This window comes from Neolamprologus brichardi, chromosome 15 (assembly GCF_056152115.1).
Source record: "Neolamprologus brichardi isolate AB-2024 chromosome 15, ASM5615211v1, whole genome shotgun sequence".
In the NCBI taxonomy this organism is placed as follows: Eukaryota; Metazoa; Chordata; class Actinopteri; order Cichliformes; family Cichlidae; genus Neolamprologus; species Neolamprologus brichardi.
The window spans coordinates 37,264,391-37,280,002 of record NC_142118.1 but is presented as its reverse complement, the minus strand read 5'-3'; the positions used below and the strand labels follow the sequence as shown (position 1 = coordinate 37,280,002).

General features: G+C 39.2%; 1 protein-coding gene across 15 annotated transcripts in view; it reads right to left on the bottom strand.

Annotated features, from left to right (window-relative positions):
* The window catches only part of adgrl2a (adhesion G protein-coupled receptor L2a), a 102,759-nt gene that overhangs the window by 46,807 nt on the left and 40,340 nt on the right, over nt 1–15,612 (bottom strand). For 12 of the 15 annotated variants that reach the window (XM_087852808.1, XM_087852810.1, XM_087852815.1 and 9 more), the window contains exons 4-5: nt 2,217–2,326; nt 616–675 (exon numbers count right to left, since the gene is read on the bottom strand). In XM_087852808.1, the coding sequence (XP_087708934.1) occupies nt 616–675; nt 2,217–2,326 (170 nt within the window). The remainder of the gene's footprint in view (nt 1–615; nt 676–2,216; nt 2,327–15,612) is intronic. The other 3 variants (XM_087852814.1, XM_087852822.1, XM_087852823.1) reach the window with 1 other exon arrangement.

Sequence of the window (15,612 nt, the reverse complement as noted above, 5' to 3'; positions counted from 1 at the left end):
TGAGGGCAGTTCATGACAAGAACCAAATTATAAAGCCAAAGGATGAAAATGGTTGGAATGTAGGTAAGTCATTGCACACGCTGCTTGCACAGGAGTGTAATTATGCAAAGACTTGGAAAATAGACCGAATGGATTAAATACATTCAGCTGGTGAGAAAAAAACAACATTTTAAGTTGTCTGTTGTGTAACTGCTGCTTGTGTTTCTTGGGGACGGTGAGATTTTGAGGGGTGGTAGTTACCGGGCTAAACGAGGACACTGTCTTTGGTCCCCTTGCTGATCAGCTTAACGGGGATTTCAAGTGTTCTTTTGAAAAACATCTACTCAAGTCTGCAAATCCGGGGGTTCCTAAGCTTCTGGGCTGCTGAAATGTTGTTAATCATGAACCTCTCTATTTGGCATATGATCTATTCAATCTGCATTAGTCTGACTCTACAAAATGAGATGCATGGATTAATATTATTTTTGGCTGAGGGCTGAGGAGACAGAGGATTGGTTACAGGAGAACAACAAAACAGGCAACAAGTCTATCACTGTTTACAGTAGGGGTTGAATAGGAAAGGCTGGACTGGGCTTGTGTGGACTGAATCAGACTGGGAGAACACTATACACTTACCAGGGCAGTTGCGATAGGATACATTCTGTGTTCTTGGTCCTATTCTGGTTGGGCATGGACCTTGAGAAGCAAAAAGATGGGGCTACAGACATGCATGTTTGAAACTGTTTAGAGTGAGGACTTGTTTTTATTTTCATTGGTTAGACAGACTTTTCTAGGGCTGAGAGTCCTTGGTCAGAAGTTTGTTTTTCACCACCACACTAGCAGCCTAGACTGTTTCCTCTGCGAGACGTGACGGCAAAAGACAATCATAACAGCGGGCGGACACGAGAGCACCTTGAGGTTAATCCTACTATTAAAGTTTGCGGTATCACAGCAAGACGTAGAATCAATACGTTGCTTGACTATAAGGTGAGCTCCCCCTAGCCTCTCTACCCCCCCCCCCCCCCCCCCCCCCAAAAAAAAAGAAAGAAGGTAACAGTTGAGTGCAGTCTGAGGTAGGACCTCCAGGATTCGTCTTTCATCAGTAAGTTGGACTCGAATGCCCATTACTGCTTATTCCATGTTTAATTACAGGTCCTCAAAGCCTCAGAGAGGTTAACCTTTAAGTTGTAATGAGTTTCACCATCTAATGATGTTCACTAATGCATTCCAATGCAACACTAAGGGGAACAGCTTAAGCAGGTTTACTGGTAATGAGCAGCGTTGAACAGATGTGTTAAGGAGAAACAGAATACAGGTGTTTTATTTCATATTTCATTTCTGTTCTGAGCTGAATCAAAACTGCAACACATCCAAAGACATCCGTGTGCAAAACACTCATTTGGATCTACAAGAGCTGCCAAATACTATTGTCCCGTCACCCCGACTCTAATTATTTCAGTTCCACCTGATTAGTGATTCTGGCAATTCATCTAAATCTTTGTCATTAATCAGTTTGTAAAGGTTACACGGGGGAATTTCCTTCACGAATTGCAAATGAACATGGCAGCTTAAAGGACAAAGGAGAATTTTAATACAAAGGGCAATCTAAAGATTGTTTGGAAGCTGAATGGCAATGAATATTTTAACACCAGAGGAACAGACAAAATGTTAACGCTATCTCTTTACATGAAATATTAGCTTGTTGACTTATGAGTGGAGCTATTTTGTTCTGTTACATAATGAAACATCTGTTAACATATTTCAACACCTGTTGTGCGAATGTATATTAAGCCATCAAGGTGAGCTGTGCTTATGCCTGATAGACTTCTCCGTACAAGACTTGAGTAATGAAACACTGTCCTGCTATTAAGGAGAGTCAGCATGACTTCCTCTGCCCTCCCTCTAGTCTGCTAACTCATAACCAGGCTTGTCGATCTGCTGGAAACACAGTGAGCACATCAATAATAAGGGCCGTGTGGAAGAGGACCAAAGGGTTTCACAGGTCATATTTCATGAAAAGTTCACAGTGACACAGATGGAAGAAGAGAAGGAGAAATAGGGTGTTGGAAGGTGTTGCAGACAAAGAAAGGAGACTGTCTGGAAGAAATGGGACGGAATATGGTACAACACAGGAGGAGAGGCAGAGGGCAAGGAGGAAGGGGGGAAACGATGGGGAAGGGGTGTCGGGAGAGAGAAAAGGGAGAGTTTACAATTCATGACAGAAGGGCCATACTTACTGTAGGGAACACACTCATACTGGACCTCCAGGTATTTGTAGGTCCCTGGGCAGGGGTCGGGGAAGACATCTGAACCCGTGATTACAATGCACTGGGTCCGATTGTTGCATCTGACGAGAGAAAACACAGGAGAGAAACATTCACTGCTTTGTTCAAATTCATCCAGTCTCAAGCTGGCAACTGAAGGAAATCCCAGAAAGTTGACTGTGTTCTCAGTTTGACAGGGACAGAATCAGCTGTCTGGGATTTCCTTCCCCGGGTGATTAAGCGTGTATCGAGACAAACCGAAGGACATAAAAGCATAAATATTAAACCGCTGTGTGCCGGTTCTTTTCAACGGCTCTTAACTCGTGTTCAGGCTGGAAATATTCAAATTCTACCAACAAAGAAATAAAAAGAGTAACGCTCAGCATGATGTAGCCATGCTATTGAATCTGCGCGCAACAAAGATATGACCAGTTCCAGTGCTTTTCACTCTGTACATGCCTATTGGATCTTTGCCATCAGGTTCATATAAAAGAGGTCTTTTGTGTTTTGTGCTGTATTTCTTTTAGAGAGTGGATCATCTGTCTGAATGTGTATGTGTCAAGGAAAAATCCAGAAGCCTCTCTTATATTTTTAGTCCCTTAACATAACACAGCATCACCTGTCTGCTATAAAGCTGGTCAGCACTGAACTAAATACAAAGTTCCCCTTCGGACTCAGTACAACACATACAGTGTGAGATATCATGCCCCGCATCACATGTCCTGGTCGAAGACATCTCTCTTTGCGCCTTTAAGGCAGATGACCTATGATAACATACGCGAGGCCCCGTCTGCACATGCACACCTTTTTACAAACACCTCTAGCTAGCTACAGCTTGTTAGCCGTGCTGTCTGTCAACAGAGTGCAGTTTGGAGGGAGTTGTCATCATACTTAAATTCAAACTAACTTCTGCATGTGTTGTGGTTTGTTAAATGTCAAGCTGCTTGCATGCAGTTGAAACTTTGTGGGAGGAAAAAAAAAGGCACAAATTATTGTAACACTGTCAGATGCAGCCAAGAAAATTTAAGAACTAAATGGTAGGTAAATAAAATTAACAATACAATGATCAACTTTGCATTGCATCGCTGGTATGTGTCAAAGTCAATATCCATGACACGTACCAGCGATGCAATGCAAGGACTGACTTTGGCACGTACCAGACAAAACGTTGTTAGGATGTCACCATAGCAACAGGAAAAATGTGCTAAATCACGCTGTAAAATTGCTCAGTTGCAGCTCGAGGAACATGACAACGACCCTCGGGGATCATTGGACCACAGAAGTCCCCGGTAACGGGGAACATGCTTACTTAGGCTACGTCCACAGTACCCGGGTATTTTTGAAAACGGAGATTTTTCTATGCGTTTGCATCTTTTGTCCACACGTAAACGGCGTTTTTGGTCACTGAAAACGGAGATTTTTGAAAACTCCGTTTTTGCATTTACGTGTGGACGAGAAAAACGGAGAAAACGCAGCGTCAAAGGTGTGCGCCTTTTTTGATGTCACACTGTGCGCCACGTTATTGTTTCGGTGAAATGAATTTCTACAATACTGTTACTGTTAATTGTCTCTGCAGTGTTTAAATGCTTACATACACACACAGTTACTGTCCCTCCACACATACCACTCGGTTCTGCTTCTATGCCCCAGCTTTGTTTACTTTCTCCCACCGAGGCTTCTAGACTTCTGATTGGCCAACATTTCTACACGGTTAGGAATATAGCGCCACCTGCTGCTTTGGCATGTTCCTAGCAGCGTTTTCCTTCATTTCTGCGTTTACGTGTGGACGGGATTATTTTTTAAAACGGAAACGGAAAATCTCCGTTTTCAAAAATACCCGTGTACGTGTGGACGTAGCCTTAATAACAACTGTTTTTTGATTTGATTCATCTTGTCTAATTAGCTAATATGTGTCTGTCAGGTTTAAATAGCTGTGTGTGTTTTGTGAACGGATGCCAAATGCTATCATTTTGCTGTAAAGCATATTTACCTATGGGTATAAATAAAGTCACCTTGAATGCTCAGTAATGGCTCTGGGAACATGACCCATGGGAGCAGCACTGCCTTCATACCCTCCAGACCCAGTGCACCACAACAAGCCCAATCCAAGGACGTCCCCTTCTAGAACCCCCGGGATCCTAAGATCCGGATCCCGCAGGATAGCCCTGTGATTCCATTTAGTTTTGTTAGCAGAAGAGGGAACCGCACATTATGTGGCACTCGTTTTAATGTTGTCGCTGACTGTGGCTCACTGTAAATACAGTACTGGACTGCTGCACAGGAACCTCATGTGATCTCTACCCCCCACACTGGTCTTCGGTGGGGTGAGTTTTGCACAGGATAAACAGTCTCTGTGTGTTTCACTCAAATGTCCTGACTTATTGATTGAGCTTCCTCTGAATGGGCCTACATGCTGAGTAGCTTTATGAGGCACCCAAAATGCCATCAAAGGTCTCATTAATAATAACTGCAGCATCTGAAATCGACAATATGAAATGTTTCATTTCTTAAAAATAATAATGATAATATTCGATATCTTGTTTATAATTTCAACAGCCCTTACAGTAGTGTCAGAAGTACATTTCAGTCACTGCCTTTAACACCTGGAGAGGATCTCCTGAGGTTCAGGAGTCGTAGGAGACCACCATCCTGCTACAGTGAAATCATGATAATGACATCAATACCCTGAGCTGGCCGTCTTTGCCTCCAAGGGGACTTAAAATTCTATTGGCAACGTGAGGAGCCGGATCGATAACCCTGTTCTGCTGATTTAGCAGAGACCAGAGATAATATTTGTTTCTTCTTATCACAGACCAGTGCGCCCATTTACAGCAGATCATTGGAAAATGTATTACTGGTTGCGCTGTATTGTGCTTTGGGTTTTGCTTTTGTTTTGGGCTGGAGATGTAATCGCTGCTCTGTGTCCAAATGTTATTAATATATTATTAGGTATCTCAGTGGAACAGAGTTGGTTACTGTTGAGGGGCACGGTGATGAATTGACGTAGGGGCTGGAAACTGGTGGCGCTTTAGTTTTTGCTTAAAAACAAACCTACAGAGTTTTAGCTGAGTATCAGGAATGCATGCAGGGCGCTGGGACCGAGATTTACGACACACAACTGTGTCCAGAACAGGAAGTCGGAACAACAGAAGGGAACGTAATTAGACATCGCTCATTCATGTTTCTTATGTTCCACAAATCATGCTGACTGAAAGAGTTCATAAATGTTTATAAATGTTTTTGACAGAGAACACCTTCTTATTGTGACTGAGAAGCACAAATGTGGTTTTTTTCCTTTATTTTTCCTTTTGGCAATTTTAATACAGCACATTTTATTACAGAGCAAATCAGCATAAACACACATTTGTTTCCACATCTGTGTGCATCTGTGTTTAGTGCAGATTTCAAGGGGCATTTCACTTTATTAATGACCTCCGTGAGTGATAACAGATGAAAATATCAGCATATTACAGTTGTATTTATGGAAATGAATGACTGTTTTGAAATTAAAACATGCACCTCATGCTGGGACCATAATATGCTGCTTGTTTTTGTGGCTAATATTTCTCCAGTCTGCAGCAGTTTCCATATATTATATGGTCACTTTGATGATTGTTTTTCCCTTTGCTCATGCATAAGCATCTCATGCAGGAGCAATATAAATCACCGTGCTTTATCTATCAGATACCAACGAGCCTGGGAAATGAATGCGTGCTTTATGTTACGGGTATGAAAAAGAATTAATTCAAAAATAAAATTTGTGACACTAATGAGACGCCGGCCTGCCATCATCACTCAGGCAAACGCGTGAAACGACAGGACATAAACACAAAAAATTCTCATATTTCTCATGAAACAATGTTGACGTAAGTGTTGATGGCTCTTTCTGATATATTGCCCTAATTTCAGAGCAGCGGAGCAGGGGGCTCCCTCGTCTATGGGATTGTGTGACTGTGATGCCCGTCTCCTCAGTGAAACCTCAGGCATCCCCTGAGACCAATTGAGAAAAAAAAACCTAATGACTTGAGCTGTGCATCGTTCTAACCCTCGTTTTGAGAGAGCATGTAATTGAAATTCCTCCCATAAAAAAGTTCAGCATTTTGGATTTGGTAGGTCTCAAAGTGCACACTAATTAAATGCATGTACAGTATGATCTTTTACTACTCTTAGGCTATATAGTAATTAATCATGTACATAATGATTATTAAGTCAAAGGAAGCATTCCTCCGCTTTCTTTGAGAAGTTTAAACTTTCTATGATTGCTCAGCAGGATTTCACTGATTTCACTGAAGCAAAACTGAAGAGACGACCAATTTATGTTTTAGCTTTTAAAAAGACTTAAAGAAGTTAATAGTAAATATACTATTTCAGAGGCAAAATTATAATTATTATTAGTGTGAATGCTTGAAAAGCATTCACAGTATTGTTGTTGTAATCTTGATTATTATTCCGGTTTATTCCGTACGTTTTTCGCCGTCTATCTCCTTCAAAACCGTTCAACTTAGAAAAACCATTCAAACACCATTAGATTCCTCTTCTTTTGGACATGACTGCTTCTATTTTTCTCATTTTTAACATTTATATTTTTAAAATTATTCAACTTTTTTCAACAAAAATTTCCCATGTATTTCAATGGAGAGACCCTTCAAATTCTCATTCAACTTACTCCTCTTTAAATTGTATCTACTTCCACATACATTGACGTAGAGCCACCATTCAAACTTTAAAACGAAGACAAGACATTCAACTGTTCAACTTGTATTTATCTTTTCAATATCTATTATACTTTTTCTTCAGTTACAGTTTAAGTTTATATCATATTTTAGGAAACTTTTATATCAAACATAGGTTGGCCGAGAATAAGTAAGTAAGTACATAATTAAATTAGTAAGTAAGTAATTAGTAAATAATACATTTCAAAGTGTATAAAAGGCTGAAGAGATAAAAAGTCTTAGAGGTCACAGACTCCAATATAAACAAGCTCTTTCTCTTCCTCTTCAGGGAGTTTCTCACAGATACTTTGAATGGGAAAATATCTAGAATATATACATATATATAAGTTTGTTCCAGAATGAATGAATACATTTCAAAGCCAAGTCTGAAGAGATAAAAGAAGTAGAGGTCAGACGCTTAAATCAAAAAGTTGTATCTTTCTCTACTTATTTGTGGTATTTTCTTACAAATAATTTGAATTTGAAAATGTCTCGAAAATAAGTATTTAAATTAGTCTCGGAAAGTAAAATCACCAATTTTCTCGACGTAAAACTAAAACGACTGCAGGATAGAGCATGATTCTGCTTTGATTGCCTCCATTTCTCCCACCGGCCTTTTAATCACACTGAAGTGTTCCAAATGTAATCCCATCACATCTCTGACCTTTTGGGAGAGGCAGACATCAGTACAATTAGAGTGTGCTGCTTGGATTTCATGTAAATCTCTTTTAAATATGAGCTCCGTCTCAGGGCGGTGGGAAAGAACGCAATAAGATACCAACAAGGTGAACTGCTAGTACTCGCCGATACCATGTATCCACCATATTTAACCTTTTGCTATGACATCATAAAGCATGTCAGAGGAATGATGGGCCTTGAGGATAATATGTTCATTTAATAATAAATCGTGATAACATACAAAAACAAACATAGTGGGAGGTCTACAGCCTTCTGAAATCCTAACAGATTTCATGCCTGTGTTATTTTAATAAACTATGCTTTGTATCACGTCAAGCTTTCAGTTTATACGTTTATATTCCAGTTTTACTTTTATGACAAATATGTGGAAATATGCTGCATAATTAGAAATTTGGGGATTTGGTCATCACACATTTCATCATCAGATTAATCACAACCACCACGAGGTAATACTGAAGATAAACCTTTAAATATTTAATATTAATAAAAGAAACTACAAAAAAATGTGGATTTAGTCTGTGTGTGAATGAAGAAATTTGCTTTAAAGGAGAAAAAAAATAGATGACCGGAGAAAAAGCCCTGAAGTGTTGAAATATTTTAATTATATTCAATTTTGAATCAGAAAAATTGCAAACTGATTTAAAGGAAAACTAAACTAAATTAAAAACTTTTAAAGCAGTGTAGAAAGTAAATCTTTTATTACCAATTTTGCATGTGTCACATCAAGTGTCGGTCATGTGACTGTGTTATTTTAGACTACCGGTAAGATGTTAATTGCTTAATCTCAGATCATTTTGCAGCCACTTCTCAATTTTCTATCCTTCAACTCACTGAAAGCCGAAGCAGATATTTGTAATTCACAATAAAAAAAATAAAAAAATACAGTAGCACCAGCAGCAGTAGCGAAAACAATCGCTGTGTAACTGGAGGAGAAAAGCGACATGAGTGAGGGGAGGACATTACAGAAAAAGGCACAATCTACTTCCTGGTGCTCCCAGTTTGAATTTCAATCAAATTAGCATCTCTTAAACTCAAAGTGACCCGTCTAGCTCCATTTCATCTGAAATGCTGATGAGGTTCATGGCACAATTATCAAGGCAGACATCTCTCTCAAGAGGCAAGCCTGTTGATAGCAGACAGGCCATTGAAAAATTAAATCATTTCCAAGGCCAGAGAATAGCAGCAAAGGAAAAAAATCTGGTGCAAACAGGACACAACACACACACACACACACACACACACACACACGTGTACAGTATAGTCTTTATAAGTATAACCAGCTCCAGTATCAGCATATATAGACCAGTTTATAAGGGGGTGGCCCAATAATGCTGCAGGAAATAGGTTGTTAGAAATTAACCATTAGCATCGCTTTCAACTCACAATCCAGCCCAATATCCGGCTGAGACATCCCAGAAACTTATAATTACTGTCATATGCTCGTGTTTGTGCCATATTTATGGAGCTAGCCCGGGGGATTCCAGGCTCTTACAGAGTCCGGGGGAAGGCTGTCTGACTCACATCCATCCATCTATTGATTTTTATTAAGGTATATCGCCATGCCACTCAATAGAAATACTACGGTGACATTCTGCTGGTCAAAACGTGACCTTTACAAGATGACACGACGTGAAGCTAGAACACCCAAGTACAAAGACAACAATTCAGGAAAGCTTCAGAAACAACAATATGAATGTTCTCCTTTGGCCAAACATGAGCTCTCAGTGCAGCTCTGACTTCTAGTAAATGAATTTAACTGTGTTCATTCTCAAGCTTGATCAGTTTTGTAAAGAAGAGATGGCAACTCAAAGCTTTACTAGCTACTAAAAAGAAAAGCTGATGCTTTTTTTTTGTCATTGAATTTCAAACTGATAGCCAGGAAAATAATACATTTTAATATAACAGGGGATCATTTTTATATATATATAGAAATTACAAAAAATTAAAAAAAATATTTCTGTGACAAAACTATTTTTAAGTTCTCTGACATCGTGCAAACCCCCCCCCCCCCCCCCCCCCCAAAAAAAAACAGTTAATATAAGTGGAAGTATGACTGTTTGACCAATACTTTAAGATTTTGTTTGCAGAGCAAAATCACAAAAAAACCTCAACATTTTTAGATTTTCTGAGGTAGCGTTGTGCGTCTGGTGACTTCTGTTATTGAAGACAGTCGGTAAGGTAGGCTGCTTCTACTTCTGCCTGGTTGTTAATAGACTTTTTTCAGCTCCAACCTTCAGAAGGATTATTGTACTTTTCACACACAAATAATTGTGTCATCCCGTCATACTGATACAATTTGCTACTTTCTCCCAACACTAATGTTATCATTTTAATATTAGCCATAGTTACGATCCACCACCTTTATGATAACTTCACAGACCGCTAGTGTGGCTATTTTTAATGTGTGTGCAGGTCATAACTGTTTAATACCTCAGAGCTTCCCTGACTGCTTAAAATTCCTCATAGAGAGTAGTTCAGTGTTTCTGTGTTAATTGTTATTGTATTAGTGATAAAATGTATCTGAAAAACTGGAAACATTTCCAAACTGTAAGAAAATATATCAATTTAAACACTCTGGTGAATCTAAGTGCATATCATATGTGCTTTAGTACTATTAATATCAACAGTAGTAGGCCTCACTTGCTGCATTGCCCAGATTCTCCAATACATACTCCAGACTTCATACGTGGGAAACCAGCGCGTCGCCCCGCCCGTCTAACATGATGTGACACGTGTGTTGGTAAATCTATTTCTCTACTTACATTTCATGTAATTCAACACTGGTATTAGCAGTTGTTAGCCTAATGAGATGACTGTTCCTACACTTTATTTTTTGAGTGGAGAGCAGTTTCATGCCTCATGAACTTTTGAACATCCCCGTGAAACGTCCAAGCGGAATCTGGATCTTTATGAAATCTTAATCGGCTGCGCTTTAAATAAACACTAACGTCGTACATACAGAGAGGAAGAACAAGGCGCTGTGCTGTCAGGCGGCAACAACGGAGCTCCTCGGAGAGCCTCGCGAGCCGCCCCTGACATTGATATAAATAGTGTAAGCGCCATCATTTATTCTACAGAACTGCTTCACATTCATTGACAACAACTTCAAAGATGCAGATAATTGCATGTTAATGTTTTTACATCATGTTATATTTGTAAAAATCTGCTGCATTTAATGTGTCATTATGAAATATAACATTTCAAATAATGGTTGTTGACTGGTAATAATAATAACTGTCACATAATTATTAATTAATAATTAGCTCGTGCTGTCCCCTAATCCTGCTGATGAATTTAATCTCCTCTGTTAGAGATGTATCTGCCCTGATCATTGTCATCAATGATACGCTCTTTAAAAAAAAAACGATGCACAGACACCAATCATGTTATGTTACAGCAATCAATGACCTTGTTATCTAATACTTACAGTGAACCTCATTAGTCAAAGAGGAATCAATAGATGTACGCTGCTCATATTGTATATCCTTTTTTCTTTTTTTTTTTTGAAGGAGATGATCAGTCGAGGTGCTTCACCGTCATGTTTTCTTATTCCTTGAACTGTGATGGAGACTGATGGACAGATTTAGATCAGTAACATCTAAGCAACCAGATGGTTGTTGCACGCACAAGTAAACGCACTACAAAATAATATTCAAATGCACCTAAATTACAGTTTTAATTCAGTAGATGTTATCTGTGTGGCGAGAATGTGTTTGTAGTCATTATCATTATCATCAGCGTAGATGAGGAAATGTAATCATTAACAACTAAAATCCTGAAAAGAAAGAGAAAAAAAAACAACACATCACTGAATATTATTACCAATGAATTAATTATTTCAAACTGTACTGCCATGCAGTTTCACATCTGCTGGGGAGGTGTCCACATGAAAAATTCCTGTACAGATTATCACCCACTTGAGTCGACTAATTGCTTGCAGCTGAATGTTCTAATTGAGCCACAACAGTCCTAAGGCTATTTTCATAAAATCATTGTGCTCATGAATATAATATGCCAGCCAGATATAAAAACAACTTGGAGTGCCAACAGGATCTATCAAACTCAGCGAAGCCTCAATCCAATTCTCCACACTTCGGGGCCACATCAATTTCGGATGTTTAAAAGTGAACACAGTTTTCCACACGCGAGTACTAATGTGATTTCCCCCCCACACACTTAAATTAGTAGACCAGAGTAATTATGGCAACAAATATTTTTAGTTCTTGAATCCCTTTATTGACGTAGGCTGTACAGTAGGAAATACTATTTCCCACATACGGTGTGTGTGCAGGGGAGTGTTCGACAAAGGCACCGTTTTCAGCTGAGCTCGCCTCAGCAGCAGCCAGACAGCGGCGTTTAGACTCGGGGAGGAACGGAGGGCTCAGACCTCGTGCCAATGAAACAAACACTGCATTCCAAACAGGCAAAACAATCACCACGTTCCTTTTTTCCCCATTTGAAGATAATTATTTTTGGCAGCAGGGGCAATCTTTCATTACGTTTGCTTCCTATTTCAGTCTATTGCTGTAAATAAACGGGCGAGAGAAAAAGAATGTGTAATTCGTCCCATATGCAGTCTTTGCATTCGTCAAGTCCTTGAATCTATTTTCATGTCAGTGAACTCTTTTTGTTTTTATAATAAAACTCCAATCCATGCTTTCCACTCGTATAAATAATGACTCACTAATCTGTTCTCACATTTCCACGGTGATCTCAAAAGAACTTTATGTGCTTTGTCAGACGTTGGTCTTGTAGAGTACCTATTTTGTGGATTTTGAACTTGTGTCCCTCGCAGAAACCTCTTTTATGACAGTTCTCTCTCTCTTTGAACACTACAGCATCGACATCACGGTGCTAAAAACACATTTAAAACAACATCTGAAGTGCAGCCTCTGGCACTCTCAGGATGTGAGGAATGAAGCCCAGTCCTACAGACATCAGTGTCTGAACTAAAGACACTGGTAGAGAGCGTTTTTGGGATTTGTTGTCAGCCTCCTGCTGGGTCGGTATTTGTGCTTCAGTTTACTGTTGTGTACGAGCGAGGCTGAGGCCGGCGTAATACATATGGCCACAAGCGGAGAGAAGGCAGCCTGCAGCCTTTCAGGACAGACAATGTGAGTCAGCTATCTGACTTCATCAAATAGGACTTGACAATAACCCCCCTGAATACAAGGGCTCTACTTTTTTATTTCATTATTTTTTTTATTTCCCAAGGCGGCGTGCCAGAGTTGCTGACGCTCTCATACCGTCCAATATCTCTCTCTGTGGCAGTCATATGTCATTCCATCCTGTGCACTTTGGCTCCGATGGCATCCCTGTGTGACAACTGGTCTCGTGTATTAGGTCTCATGTATGCAGCGTTCCTGCTTGAGCCAAATTTGCAAGTGTGTGTGCGCCAGTGAACGTGTCGATAGCTTTGCATTTAATGACAGCTACAGAGATGTTTCAAGCTTGCATTGTGGTGTTAATTTATTCAACTGTCCATTAGCAACCTTTGTTTCCATGAGCGTTGTGAAGGAAACTGAACATTTTTATATAAATACTAGGGGTGGGGGAAAAAATCGATACTGTGTAGTATGGTGATATTTTGTTTGCTAATAATGTATCGATACAGCGACAGCAGAAATCGATATTTTGTTACAAAATAGGTTTTTGTGCTCTGACTTCAGAGCATGTTGATCCTTTTTCTGAGCAAGAATCCTGACATTCCTTCACTGTCCAAACATGACCGTTTACTTATTTTAATTTAAGAAATGTTTTATTTTAATTAAGTTTAAAACTTTTTTATTTAATGTAAAATTATATTTTGTTTTAATTTACTTTCAAATTCTTCAGTTGCTGAAGGGGCTGCATAGTTTTCATAAACTGCATAGTTCAGAATAGCTATAATTGTACCAGATGGTTGATTCAGTTAAGTTGGACTAGACTGTAATACAAACCGTTCAGTTTGTCAACAATAAAATTGAAATGAGAGAAAGACTGAGTGTGAGACTTTGATATTAGATCAAATGAATATTGATAAAGTTTACCTTTATGTACAGAATCTGAATATCGCAAAATATTTTAAAAAATTGCTATAATATCGTATCGTGCGTTAAGTATTGTGATAATATCGTATCGTGGGATGTATGGTGATTCCCACCTCTAATAAATACAAATAATAACTAAATGAAAATGTGCAAGGCTCACAAAAACATGCTTATTTTTTAATTTGCTTACAGTCTGGAATGAGTAGTATCATCTCATTTTATCTGACTTCTTGGACAGAAATACATTTATGAGCTAAATCCTTGAGGAATGTCCTTTTATCCCTGGTGACATAACGCGGTCAGAGTTACGTAATAATAAGATGAACTTGGATTACTGACTTGGTCTGCAGTGTTAGCATTGTGACACTGCAAATAATGAATAATCTGCAAAATTGGAATTAAATCTTTTTAGTGTTTGTTATCTCATAAAAGCCTAAAGTTCAGATTGGACTAAAGGCTGAAGTCAGACGGGTAATGAACTCGTTTCACTGTATTGTTGGTGTGTTAGTAGGGCTGCTCGATTATGGCAAAAATGATAATCACGATTATTTTCACTGAGATCTCGATTATTTGACGATATTTATTTAACAATAACAATGTGTTGAATAATGACTTTAAAGATTGTCAAAAAATAATATAAAATAGTGCAAATACTGATAACAGTGCAAATGTTTGCAATATAAGAAATAAATGAAAAATGTAAACATTATGTTTAGTGAACTTTGCAGTGTTGCTCTGTGGTGCAGCTACGACACTGTAGCAAAGTTTACACACTGTGTCTACTTGATCCACGTCTGACTCAGAACCCATAATGTTTCCACACCACTCAAGTTTTTTTTACCTCTTTTCAACCAACAGCAGTCACTCTCCTCTCCAAATAACTTCTGCTTAGCTTTCCGAGCTTCCCTCGGGTCCTCTTAATCAGCGGTCCCCAACCCCCGGGCCTCGGACCGGTACCGGTCCATGAGTCGTTTGGTACCGGGCCGCGAGAGTTGAGGCTCAGGTGTGAAATGTATAGTTTTCAGCGTTATTTTGTTATCGTTTTTATCGTTTACTCTGTTTTCCTGGGTCTTTTCACGTGTGTTATGAATAAATTTTCTTTTTTTCGGTACCGGTACTAGTTTTATTTTGTTGTATTTATCCGCGACACCTTAAAGGCCGGTCCATGAAAATATTGTCAGGCATAAACCGGTCCGTGGCGCAAAAAAGGTTGGAGACCGCTGCTCTTAATTGTTGTGACACGTGTTCGAAATGCAGAGAGGTGCGCTCGATTTGCTACACGGAGCAGCGCGAGAGTAAAGCAGGAGGGAGGGGCTAATAATCGGCTCAGTCATTTTTAATGATCGTTGATCGTAATCGAGATTAAAATTCGATTAATTGAGCAGCCCTACGTGTTAGTGTTTGTTAAAGCAACTCAGCAAATCTGCAATATGAAAAAAGTGAATATCATTTAAATGCATATTTTATGTGTTTCACGTTGACTTTTTAAAGCCTCGGCTCAAAACAGCTTTGGTGTGTGTTGCCTTTCGTTTCCTCGGAAACATTAACGACCGCCCTCAGATGTTCTCGTGTTCTTCTAGTATTACAAATAAATGAACAGGAGTGGAGAAACTTCCCACCCTCAAACCACACCGCTGTTGTTCTTGGAACTGCAAAATGGTTAACACATGACTTTATGCCATCAGACTTTGGCAGTTGGTGGTGAATTGACAAATGCAAAACTTAGTGAGCTGAATTGTATATTTCATCTTAAAAGTGTCAACCCCAAATTTTGCGGTCTGAATGGAAAACTTCAGATACATTTGCAATAAGGTCGGCTGCAGGAACATAACTGTATCCAAGTGCATTTATTCAATTCGGACACAATTTTTCGGTGCCAATCTAAAGCAATACTGGGTGCCAAAGTTAACGCTATCAACCAGAGTGTGA